The following is a 13,140-nucleotide window of genomic DNA, read 5'->3' as shown; positions in this document are numbered from 1 at the left end:
AATTCTGCCAAAGGAGCCAATAGGAATAAGTATTTAGTGTAAATGTGGAATGCCTTACAGGATAAATATTTACTGAATCAGTCCTGAGATTTGCTAGATGTGTGTTAAATCTTATGTGCTGGCTGTACTATCCATTATTTGTTTCTCACTTGCATTGTCAAAATTGTTTGTTTGTAGCTCAAAGGAGAAATTAGCATTGAAGAGAGGTAGGGAAACTCTTCTAGCAGGTAGTAAGATCCAAATTTATTTGTTTTGAATTGAAAAATTTTTGTGAAAGACCAATTTTGACTAACCTCGGCAATTTTAACAATAAAAGGTGTGGCAATGAAGTGGCTCAAGTTTTGAAAAATGTGTCCTGCCTTTTTTGATAACTGGAATTTGTAATATGCCCCACTGGCCCTGCATTTGTATAATTTGAGTGCAGGTGTGGCAGTAAAATATATCCTATTCTTTCTTTCTCTTGCTCACACGCTCTCTCTCTGCGCTCCAAATATCTCCTGGGTCAAGCAAACAATATCCTTCTCAGATCAGAAATCTCTTCTCTTTGTTAAATCTCAAAACTGCCAAATGCAGCTGTGACATGCCAAACAACAGCCAGATGCATTACACGCTTCCATGTTTTCAGATCCCAGCTCTCTTTATTTCTAAGCACTGGCACTATTGCTATTTTATGCCACCGGAGTTATCATACTTTACATTTCCCCAAGGGATCTCAAGAAACAACGAGTAAATTGCGCTGGCGTTTCACCCAATCTCACTCAGGGCCATTAGAACTATGTTCCATTGCATTCCAAATGTTAAAACTTGTCACATTCTTTATAATTGAAAAATCTTAATGCAGCATAATAATAATAATGAAGCCTTACTAAGTACTTTCAGGCTGCTTGCCACGTTGGATATCCTGTCCTTTGCAGCAAGTAATGGAAATGGTTAGACTTGTAGAATTTGATCTTCAAAATCAGTGTAAGAATTTCATGAAATCAAGAATGAAAGTTACTTTAAACAAATCCATGAACTCAGCAGGGAAATCTTAAAGCATCTCTAAGCAATTAGGTTTTCCTATGCATTATCAGGAATGGAGAAACTGGAGAAAGTATGCGGTTTCATTTGTATCAAAAGTGTGGTCATTGGAGATTACTCCAATGATGCCCATTTAACCATTTGCAAAATGAATTTGTGAATGATTATTGAAAATAATTTGAGTATTAAAATGATTGTTGGAAGACTTGAGATCCTGAGCTATCCACTCACCTGCTTCAGCTGAGAAAGAGGATGACTTTGCTGTCTCTGAAAAAGTAGCAAAATGTTCATGTTATGACAATAATAGTTCAGAGGCCCAGGCTGATCTGGAAACATAGATTCAAATCCCACAATTGCAGCCAGTGTAATTTGAATTCACTTAAACTTTATATTCTAAATCTGAGAAATAACATAGTTAAATCTTAATAGATCTCTGAAATGGCCGAGCAACGCATTCGGTCAAGGGCAAGTAGGATCAGACAACAAATACTGGCCTTGTCCTCATCCCATGGAAGAATAAACAGAAGTTATTTCTCCACAGGATTGAAGTAGAGATTGTTAAAATCTTTTTTAACAACAAAATGGGACATGGTTGACATTCTATTTGTTTCCAGTCATCAAATGTGGGTATCATTGCCAAGTCAAAATTTATTGCCTATTGCTAATTGCCCTCAAGAATATGATGGTGAGCCACCTCCTTGAACTGTGGTTGTCCATGTGTTAAATATTTATACACTGATGATAGAGGTGAAATTTCATGATTTTCATCCAGTGATGTGTTTTCTGCAAGTCAGAATGATCTAGACTTGGAGATTGTGTATCCATGCACTTGCAGCCCTTGTCCTCGTAGACAGTAAAGGTGCTGGGTGTCAAAACAAACCTTGAGAAGTTGTGACATTGTACATGGTACACTATATACTGGTGAAGAATTGGTTATCAATGCAGTGGACCACTTTATCTTGGATAATTGCGTTTTCTTCAATATTTGAACTACATGGATACAGGCAAATGGGGAATGTAGTTTGTCCTTTTTATATATGTCCTTGCGTAACTTCAACTCAGCTATAATCAATGAAATAATTGGTTGTCATAAGCCATCCTACTACATTAATAAGATTTAATGTAACAAGCTTTTAACTGGGGACTATTTTCAAAAAAGTCATATCATTACAGAAATGTCAGGAGACAGTTTTGGAATAACAAAATCACTGACCGTATAATTTGACTGGCTTCACTTTTTTGTTAGCCATTTAGAAGAGGAATTCTTCTGTTTAAAAAGGCTGCTCAGATGCATTGGCTTCCAGCCACACACATTTTGTTGCATATTAGATTTTGTCTGTATTGACAGATGAAATTGTGCTTTGTTTTCAGAAATTGGGTTTGTATATGCATTCAAATTGAATAGGATGTTGATCGGGAATATTTTGTGCACGTTTGTCCTAGTAAATGAATATTTCTAATTGACCTGTTCAGATATGCTATGACACCTCTGGAGCAGGGAGGATCTTAATCCATGCCTCCTCGTTCAGAGGAAGAGTCACCTCCAGTATGTCACAGCCTTCCGTTTCTCAAGTTACACATTTTCTAATCAACCTGTTCAAATTAAAGGAAGAACAACAGTAGAGGTGTTGCCATTAAGAGTGCACTGCTGAATGATTGATTGACAGTTGACTGACTAGCTTGGTTTGAATTTTAAATCAACAGGTTGATTCTCATTGAATTATCCTGGTAAATGAATCAATGACTGTCATCAGTTTTATTCAGTTGAAACAAGCGCTTTGCAAAGAACAGCTGTGTATTAAAGCATGAAGCATACAATACTTTCAAGTGCATCACACAGCAACCCAACTGACAGTGCTAAATTGATCAATTCTTTTCACAATTGTGCTTATGTTACATAATCATGGAATCGCATCTATGTTGGACACCAGAATTTCACATAATGTGCAGTCGGTTCTTTGCTTGTTGTGCACAGCCAAAGGGATGTGCTGTTTGGTAAGAGTTTTCTTTTCAGTGATTCTCAAGTTTTATGCTATGACAATATTTACAACCAAAACACGTTATATCAAACATTACATCTGTTCAGCACTTATATCTATTTCAGATATGCAAAGTGTTTTTATTCTAATTTTGCACACTCCTATTAGATCTACCTCTAGTCAACTTGCACAAAGATGCACAATCTCATTACACCTAGTTGCTCTGGGTAATTTGGAATTTTGTTGAAACTTTATTGCTGGAACAGCACAGCAGGTCAGGCAGCATCCAGGGAACAGGAGATTCGACGTTTCGGGCACAGGCCCTTCTTCAGGAATCATTCCTGAAGAAGGGCCTGTGCCCGAAACGTCGAATCTCCTGTTCCCTGGATGCTGCCTGACCTGCTGTGCTGTTCCAGCAATAAAGTTTCAACTTTGATCTCCAGCATCTGCAGACCTCACTTTCTCCCCAATTTGGAATTTTGTCCCTTGCAGTAGATCTCTTTTGTATCCATTCCACCACCAAGATCCTTCAGAAAAAAGGGGCTTCAGAATGCTTAAACTGGGAATTAACCAATGATATACTGAGTCTATTTATGTACCTTCTGCCATTCATAAAAGTGGTCATGTATATTTTTGTAGATTGCTTCTGACAAGAAGTTATTTATGTGAACCATGTGGCTGTTCCTGCACCTATTGAAGTTGTGCCACTTAATGTTAGATTATCACTTTTCTTCTTTCCAAACTGGAGCACATTACATTTGTCTACTTGAAACTTCGTGTTGTATTGGGTTGTCATTCAAGGCTTCAGTACATCAGAAGGAACAAATAAACATTGGGATCATCTTAAAAACAGCTTGAATCTTGCCAGAACATAGACAATGAGCCCTATAGCAAAGAGAGAGAATTCTTTATTTTGTAATGAACAATTGCATTGGGCTAAGTTGAGTAAGACTTTTGCTCGACTTGCATCTGAAAGAAAGGCCAGTGATTAAAGGATAAGTTGATCTCTTATTGCCGATTTTTATTTCTGTTGCATGTTGTCGTGTACATCCTGTGTTCTATGAATTTTGAAGTACATTAATCAGTTCTTGTAACGTTGGGCCTTAAGTGCAATATTTTGCATCTTTTGAAAATGAAAATGAGAATAGTTTTTTTTTCAGGATAAATAGGGCAACAGTTCTCTGGGGATGCACAATCTGGAAAATGCACTTCAAGCCACAAATAAGTTTTGCACAGAGAAACCTGATTCAATCAAAGGAAAGAAAATGGCATTTTAAGAGGATAGGAAATTCTTTATTCATTTTGGCCATGTGGCTTCATTGACTGGGCCAGCACTTATTGCCATACTTAATTTTCCTTGAAAGTGGTGGTCAGCTGCCCTCTTGGATTGCTGCAATCCATTTGGGATGGTTATAATGTTAGTGACATTGAGACATTGGCAATTTTCCATGTCTGGATGGTAAGTGGCTTTGAAGGTCAGTTTCAGGTCTGATAGAACATTACAGTGCAGTACAGGCCCTTCGGTCCTTGATGTTGTGCCGCCCTGTCATACTAATCTGAAGCCCATCGCACTTACACTCTTCCATGTATGTCCATATGCCTGTCCAATGACGACTTAAATGCACTTAAACTTGGCGAATCTACTACCATTGCAGGCAACGCATTCCATACCCTTACTACTCTGAGTAAAGAAACTACCTCTGACATCAGTCTTGTATCTATCTCCCCTCACTTTAAAGTTGTGTCTCCTCGTGTTTGCTATCCCCATACTTGGAAAAAGATTTTCCCTATCCACCCTATCTAACCCTCTGATTACCTTATGTCTCTATTAAGTCACCTCTCAACCTTCTCTGTAACGAGAGCAGCCTCAAGGCTCTCTGCCTTTCCTCATAAGACATTCCTTCCATACCAGGCAACATCCTAGTAAATCTCCTCTGCACCCTTTCCAAAGCTTCCACATCCTCCTTATAATGTGGTGACCAGAACTCTACACAATACTCCAAATGTGGCTGTACCAGAGCTTTGTACAGCTGCAGCATAACCTCCTGGTTCTGGAACTCAATCCCTCTATTAATAAAGGCTAAGACACTGTATGCCGCCTTAACAATCCTGTCAATCTGGGTGGCAACTTTCAGGGATCTTTGTACATGGACATCGAGATCTCTCTGCTCATCTGCACTCCCAAGAATCTTACCATTAGCCCAGTACTTTGCATTCCAATTACTCCGTCCAAAGTGTATCACCTCACACTTATCCACATTAAACTCCATTTGCCACCTCTCAGCCCAACTCTGCATCCTATCTAGGTCTCTCTCCAACCTATTACATCCTTCGTCACTATCCACAACTCCACCGACCTTAGTGTTGTCCGCAAATTTACTAACCCACCCTTCTAAGCACTCATCCAGGTCATTTATAAAAATGACAAACAGCAGTGGACCCAACACCGGCCCTTGCACTACGCCGCTAGTAACTGAACACCAAGATGAATGTTTTCCATCAACTACAACCCTCTGTTTTCTTTCTGCAAGCCAATTAATGATCCAAACTGCTATGTCTCCCACAATCCCATTCCTCCGCATTTTGTATAATAGTCTACTGTGGGGAACCTTATCGGACGCCTTGCTGAAATCCATATACACCACATCAACCGATTTACTCTCATCTACCTGTTTGGTCACTTTGTCAAAAAACTCAATAAGATTCGTTAGGGATCAAAGCCAAAGGCTCGGCAATCGCTTCCCTTGCTTCCCAGAGGATTCTAGCATAGATCCCATCCGGCCCAGGAGACTTGTCTATTTTCACACACTCTGCAGTATTTGTAATACCTTTTCCTTGTGAACCTCAGTCTCTTCTAGTCTAGATGCAAGTATCTCTGTATCTTCCTTGCCAACATTTTCATTTTCTCAAATCTACTGCCCTTATTCTTCATGATAGATATGGTCATGGTTTTGGAAGGTGCTGTCTGAAGAGCCTTGTAAATTTATGCAGTGTATCTGGTAGATGGTACACACTGCTGCAAATGTTAGTGGTGGAGGGAGTAAAAGTTTGGTACCAATCAAGCAGAATGCCTTGAATTGTACAATATCAAGTTTCTTGGCTGGAGCTTTTTTCTTCTGGGCTAGCAGGAAATAATGGGGCGTCAGGATCTGATTTGGCCACTGAAGGTTTCCAAGCTTCTGACCTACTCTTGTCATCAAAATGTTTAGATGGCTAGCCCAGTTCTCTTTATGGTCAATGTTAAGCCCCTGTAAATGTTGAGTGGCAGAAATGTCCAAGGACAATGATTTAAATGCTTGATGAAGATGGGCATTGCCTGCCACTAGTGTGACATGAATGTTATTTACCACCTGTGAGCCTAAGCCTGGATATGGACCAAGTCTTGTTGCATTTGGACACCGACCGCTTTAGTTACTGCTTCAGTAACTGAGGAATGGCAAATGGTGTTGAACATAGTGCAATCATTGGTAAACATCCCCACTTCTGACGTTGTGATAGGAGGGAGGTTTTTGAAGTAGTTGAAGATGGTTCAGTGTAGGACATTGCCATGAGGAGCTGTGCAGAGATGGATTAAAACTGAGATGTCTAACATCCACGACTATCTTGCATTGTGAGGTATGACTCCAAACAATGGAGAGTTTTCCCTTGTTAAGCCTCTTTGAGGCCCCACCCAGTCAAATGCAATCTTGATTATCCAAGGATTGTCAATATCACCTGACAGATTGTCAACACCTAGTCAGTGTTGGAACCAAGGCTACACTGAGGAGAGAAGCAGAGTGGCCCTGGCAGGACCCAATGAGCATCAGTGAGCAGGTAACTGCTATGCAAGTGCTGCTTGATAGTATGGTTTATGAATCCTCTGGGAGAAAGTGAGGTCTGCAGATGCTGGAGATCAATGTTGAAACTTTATTGCTGGAACAGCACAGCAGGTCAGGCAGCATCCAGGGAACAGGAGATTCGACGTTTCGGGCACAGGCCCTTCTTCAGGAATGGTTTCCTGAAGAAGGGCCTGTGCCCGAAACGTCGAATCTCCTGTTCCCTGGATGCTGCCTGACCTGCTGTGCTGTTCCAGCAATAAAGTTATGAATCCTCTGTCATGATTTATTGATTTGAGAGTGGATGAATAGCTGTTTAATTGGCCAAGTTGGATTTGTCCTGCGCTTTGTGCTCAAGATCGTTTTCTACATGATTGTTGGTACCAGTTTTGTAGCTGCACAGGAACAGCTTGACTGGAGGCATACCAAGTTTGGGAGCACAAGTTTTCGGTACTCTTGCCGATCAGTTGTTAGGGGTTCATAGTCTTTGCAGTGTCCAATTCCTTCAGCTATTTCAAATCATGTGATTTGAATCATATCAAATCATGGCATAGAATTGGCTGAAGAACAATATCTTAATGCTGGGGAGGCAGAACTGCATCATCCATTTAACAGTTCTGGCAAAGATTATTGCAAATTCCTCTGCCTAATCTTTTGCATTAAATAAATTTTATTAGAATTGTTGGTGAGAAAATATATAACCACTTGATAGAGAAATGGGCAGCACATGGTTAGCACTGCTGCCTCACAGCACCAGAGACCTGGGTTCAATTCCCGCCTCAGGCGACTTTGAGTGGAGTTTGCACACTGTGTCTGCGTGGGTTTCCTCCGGGTACTCCGGTTTCCTCCCACAATCCAAAAATGTGCAGGTTAGGTGAATTGGCCATGCTAAATTGCCTGTAGTGTGAGGTGAATGGGGGAATGGGTCTGGGTGGGTTGCGCTTCGGTGGGTTGGTGTGGACTTGTTGGGCCGAAGGGCCTGTTTCCACACTAAGTAAGTAATCTAATCAAATTAAAATCTGATAAATAGACAAGTCATTACTCCTTCTGTAAGCTATCACTTTTAATGTTTGATGGGAGGCAGCATCTCTGGGAAGGTTGGCATTTATTACAGCTCCTAAACATCCAGAGGACAGTTAAGATCAGTCACATTGCTGCGGTGCAAAGTCACATGTAGCCGAGAGTAGTGGATTTCCTGTCCTAAAGGAACTAGTTTATTTTGTATAACAGTGGTTACATGGTGTCCATTAGGCCAACTTTTTATTTGACTTTAATCATTGTAATCTTGTCATTGAACTGTATACCATTGTGCTCATAAGCCACAAACATTTCTGAACAGACTGCAGATGAGCCAACTCTGAACAGACACCACACCCATGTTTCCTTTCTACTGCTAATTCAGAAGAAAAGTTGTTTTTGCTGGGGGGAGGGGCAATTAAAACAGCTGCAGAAACTGAATTTTCAGTCTCTGAATTCAGTAAAAGTAGCAATATCCCTGATCAGACTGTACTCGCCCATCTATAAAGGGAGGGGTCTGTATTTAAAGTGTTGCAAGTTGTCAATCTAGACAATATTCCTACAAATACAGTTTATTCAAGTATAAAGAAGTATTAAATGCTATATGCGGTCAAGAAAGCTGAATCATACATGATGTCTTTTGAGATTCTATTCCAAGTACTTTCACAGCTAACTTTAATGCATCCTGTTTGGGCTACAGTCACAAATTTACCATATTCTGTTGGAGGTATTAAATCTTAAACTCTATTCGCAGTTCAAAAATCTGATGTCGTTGTACATAGGGAAGTAGTTCTTTGTGAGCATTACCAGACAGATTTAGAATGTTTAGAAAAAATATTTCAGATAATCATTTCTAGAAGTCAATCAGTAGAAACTCTGCACACATTCTTCAAGCAGTCTGTATCGGCAATTGGCATGCATGATCCACTGAATGATGCAAGTGAATCTTCAATGGGTGCAGCCTTGAGTCTTTCTCTCTGAAGCCATAGGATTTTGTAACATCTCTTCGATGCTTTGAAAATCTTTAATTTCATTTGTCACCAAAGCACCAGATAAAAAAATTATTTTGCCTTTATTTTGCATTTCCTACTGCTTCTGTATCGGGAACTGAAAGGCTGGTATTTATCTCTAAGGAGAATGAGATAGCTGAAAGGAGGCTTGTAATTCATGATCGTCATTTTCTCTGCAGTTTTGAGTTTTGTTTTCTTCCAGTTTTCTGTACTTTTAGAAAGGCATTCAGTCCTTCCTACAGTTTCCTTGAGCATGATGTATCCTATAGTTTATTGAGTGGCTCTTGACAAAGCCTGGACAAGGAGTGTCAACCAGTTATTTATTTTCAAGGGTTGGGAAAACACGAATTACAGCTAATCCCCATCTGGTCTTCAGTGAACTTGTGAATTTCGACAGCTTGCATTTATGTCAAATTTCAAGAACTATTGATGCACTTCAGTCTACAATCTAAAAGCTTACACAAATAACTCATAATGCCAGTATTTCAAAAAAACGATAACTTTTATTATAAAGTAATGCAAAAATATTAAGTCACAATTTCTGCTTTTTGAGTGTTCAACAGAGCCCATTTAGAAGTTATTAGTGACAGGAGGTGCTGCCTGTCAGTCTGCAAAACTGATACAATGACAAATAATGCAAGCTTTCAGAATTTTCCAGTTTACTTTCTCAGGCCTCAGTTTTCCCTCCGCCATTAAACTGGTAGGAAATGCTTTTTACCCTTTACATCTAAAAATAGAATTGTAGGATCCCTCCAATGCTGATAGAGGCCTTTTGGCCCATTGAATCTGAACTAATCCTTTGAAGAGCATCCAGACGTGCATGTAATGAATAACCAGTCAATGTTATCTTTGGGAGGAGTATTGACTAGGACAGCTGAATTCTCTGCATCTAAGAGAACAAGTTTATTTAAAAGTACTTTTAACATCAGATCTAAAGGATAGTATCTCTTTCTATGCAACTCTTCTTTGTTAGACATTTTTGTTTTCAGCTGTGCTTCTGTATCCTGTATATATGTATCTAGTGCACTTTTATATAAAATGTACATTTAGAAATGTCTTATTTCCTTAAGGATGTGTATGTCATTAAATTGTGAAATTAACGAACACTGATTGCTTTGTGCACTATCGTGCATGACATTGAATAGATTATTTGTTATTTATCTCCTGTCTATACTAAGGTATTGCCATCAAGGAGTCTGCAAAAGTTGGTGACCAGGCACAAAGGAGGGTGATGAAAGGAGTTGATGATTTGGATTTCTTCATAGGTGATGAAGCAATAGATAAACCTACTTATGCAACAAAGGTAAGTTTGGTAAATACTTGTGGATGCACAAACTTATCCAATGATTATGTAAATAATTGGCTGAATTATTGCTTACTGCAATAAACCAGTTAGAAACAAAAGGCTCATTTCATTTACCTTTTGTTATACTTAGTGATGACTGTGAACGCATGATGTATATGATGCTGCTTCACAGAAAATAACATTCTGTCTAATTTAATCCCAAGCAATGCCTTATTCCTACCTCAGATGAGCATACTTTATATTGCTAACACACTTATTTTTTCCATTATCTAATTAACCTCTTCGATCATTGCTGAAACTAGGACAGCTTTGTATTGTAGTTCTATATCCACTTGAACTTTGATTAAATGATCTTAAATGTACTTCTGATATCCCACTTCGAAAAGTGGTTATGTCAATAGCTTGAACTTGAATTGGGTTGCAGAATTTTGCAGTTGTATCTAATTCATTTTCCTACCCAGATCCTTGTGTGGGAAAAAAAAAATGTAACCAACATAGTCTTCTCTTGCATTGTAAGTTGATTGTTTTGCCAGTTAGCAATTGTGGAGTATCAGACTGTCTTTAGGCCTTTGGTATTGATAAAATTATGAATACCGTGTTTAGAGTAATTAGCATTAGTGTTTTCCATAATGTTTTCCTCCAACAAGAATCCGGAAACCCTTGTACGGTTTCCTCGACAAAGTAGTTGGGCGAAAGAGTACTTGTTACGATATACATGCAACATCTTGGACTTCAGGTAGTTAAGGTGAATTGTGACTTGCACATCTCATTGAGATTATTCATGTAAGATGATTACCAATTCAGTATAAAATTAAAATTTGTGGAAACTGGATAGGAGCTCATGGCTGTGCTGGAATTGCATTGAAATTGAGAATGAAACAGACTTGGCAAAATTTGCTTTCAAAATCTATGTTGGAAGAGCTTTCAGTAAGTTGTCAGTATTAGCAGCAACTAGTTTATCTGACTTTTGAGAAAAGTCATTGTTGATTTGTTTTCCAGTTTTAGTTAAACTTTAAATTTTCAAACATTTTTGCTCCTATTTTGAGCTTTCATACCTGACCAATTTGAGACATTTATTTTGAAAATAAATAATTTTCTGCAACAGTGGCCGATTCGTCATGGTATAGTTGAAGACTGGGATCTCATGGAGAGATTTATGGAACAAGTCATTTTTAAGTACCTTCGAGCAGAGCCAGAAGATCATTATTTCCTTTTGGTAAGTAAAGTTGTCTAACTTGATGTGAAGTTAATTCAAAGTTCAAAGCTTAATTAATACAATACATTAGATCAGTAGTTGTAACTATGGCCAAAAGTCTTCAGTTCTGGGTTTGAATCCCTTCTTTCATACAAAAAGCTACATTTTCGCCTCCCAGACATTTCAGGTCAGACCTCTGATGCAGGTTTCATCCTATTCACTTAGTGCAGCAAGTTCCACAAGCAGCATTGAAATTAAACTTTGCCAAAACCAGACTATCTTTTTTCCAGCACTCTGTCATATCACCAGATTTAGAGCAATCTCTAAAGAGGTAGTCTGTAGTAAGGGTGAGAGAAGTGGCTAGGGTGTCAGTGAGCAGTGTGAAGGTTTCAAGCAGTGAGGTTGGAGACAGTCAGGTGTTTTGGGTTGTCTGAGTGCTTGGGTGGAGAGGGTGGGAGACGGTTTCACCTTTACAATTGGGAAAGTTTTAAGAAAACCCTCTAGTTTCTAACTCTTAAGTCAGGGCTGTTTTTTGAGGGTTCTAGATAGAGCATCATTGCCCATCAGTAGTTTAAACTTTTTCTCGGTAATGCCTGTACAGTCAATGTGTTGAGGCTTTCTAGCAGACTTAATGTGCGTGTTTCACTAGGATAAAGATCTGGGTCAGTGATTCAACTGAAGAATTAGAACAATATCATGAATAGTCATTGAGTAACTTGAGAGAATATTATCAGCCAAGAAGATTGAATGTAATGGGAGTGATTTTATTTCAAAAATGCTTGTCATTTACTAAATTTTAAGGGAGAATGTCATGAAGAAAATAACACAATTGAGAAAACTAGTTGCTTTAGGAGCTGAATATTACCACTAAGGTAAGCCTGAAGGTCTGCATGTCACCGTTCTGAAATAGCCAATTAGTGGTTTATAAATAGACTTGATATGATAGCTTTGAATAATGTTTCAGATCTTGAAGCTATAAATGGAAAACCTGCATTTTGTGAAATGAGACAATACATATGGCTAATCTTGATGGTCTTCTCAGCATTGAGTTGTTATTGAGATATCACAGAAAACACTTGGAGTGCCCAGTACTGAAGTAACTTGTGGTGTGTTTTGAATTGTGTACAGATTCATGAATTATGAATCAAAGTATCGTTACAGCACAGGAGTTGGCTTGTCAAATCAGCTTCCTGCAAGCATAACTCATTTCACTTGATCCTATTTTCTTGCATCTCCTCTACAGTAGTTTTCTTAACTAATTTTTGAATTATTTTCATATAACACAGTTCTCATTTAAAGGTTTGAAATGAGTGACACTGGCAGTGTATTCTAGATGCTAACTACTTGCTGCATAATTAAATTAATTGTGATCTCTTTAAAATCTGAGTCCTGGGTCCAATTATTACAGGATTTACTCAAGCTTATACTGGAGATACTTTATTTTAAAATTACCTGAGCATGCCACTTTAGTTTTTATAGTTCACTTGCCATTGACTATCTGAGAATTTACGTTCCATATACAACGATAAAGAGAGCAAAACTGAACGTGTTCCTTTCATGCTCTCATTAACTGAGTGAAGCATTGATATCACTAAATGGGGTTCAGTTAGCTGAGATGGCTCGTTTGTAATGCAGATTGATGGTAAAAGCATGACCCCACCCCCCACCACCAAACCATCATCTCCCAGACCATCCATAACCTCATCACCTCAGGGGACCTCCCATCCACTGCCTCCAACCTCATAGTCCCACAACCCCGCATCGCCCGTTTCTCCCTCCTGCCCAAAATCCACAAACC

The 13,140-nt window shown here is 38.9% G+C and overlaps 1 protein-coding gene across 3 annotated transcripts in view; it reads left to right on the top strand.

The window, feature by feature from the left end:
- The window catches only part of actr3 (actin related protein 3), a 66,751-nt gene that overhangs the window by 13,331 nt on the left and 40,280 nt on the right, over nucleotides 1–13,140 (top strand). For 2 of the 3 annotated variants that reach the window (XM_043694020.1, XM_043694022.1), the window contains exons 3-4: nucleotides 10,020–10,144; nucleotides 11,253–11,363. In XM_043694020.1, coding sequence (XP_043549955.1) covers nucleotides 10,020–10,144; nucleotides 11,253–11,363 — 236 coding nt within the window. The remainder of the gene's footprint in view (nucleotides 1–10,019; nucleotides 10,145–11,252; nucleotides 11,364–13,140) is intronic. The other variant, XM_043694021.1, reaches the window with a different exon arrangement.

This window comes from Chiloscyllium plagiosum, chromosome 7 (genome assembly GCF_004010195.1).
Source record: "Chiloscyllium plagiosum isolate BGI_BamShark_2017 chromosome 7, ASM401019v2, whole genome shotgun sequence".
Classification (NCBI taxonomy): domain Eukaryota; kingdom Metazoa; phylum Chordata; class Chondrichthyes; order Orectolobiformes; family Hemiscylliidae; genus Chiloscyllium; species Chiloscyllium plagiosum.
Note: the sequence above shows the minus strand (reverse complement) of the source record. Positions and strands in the feature narration are given on the sequence as shown.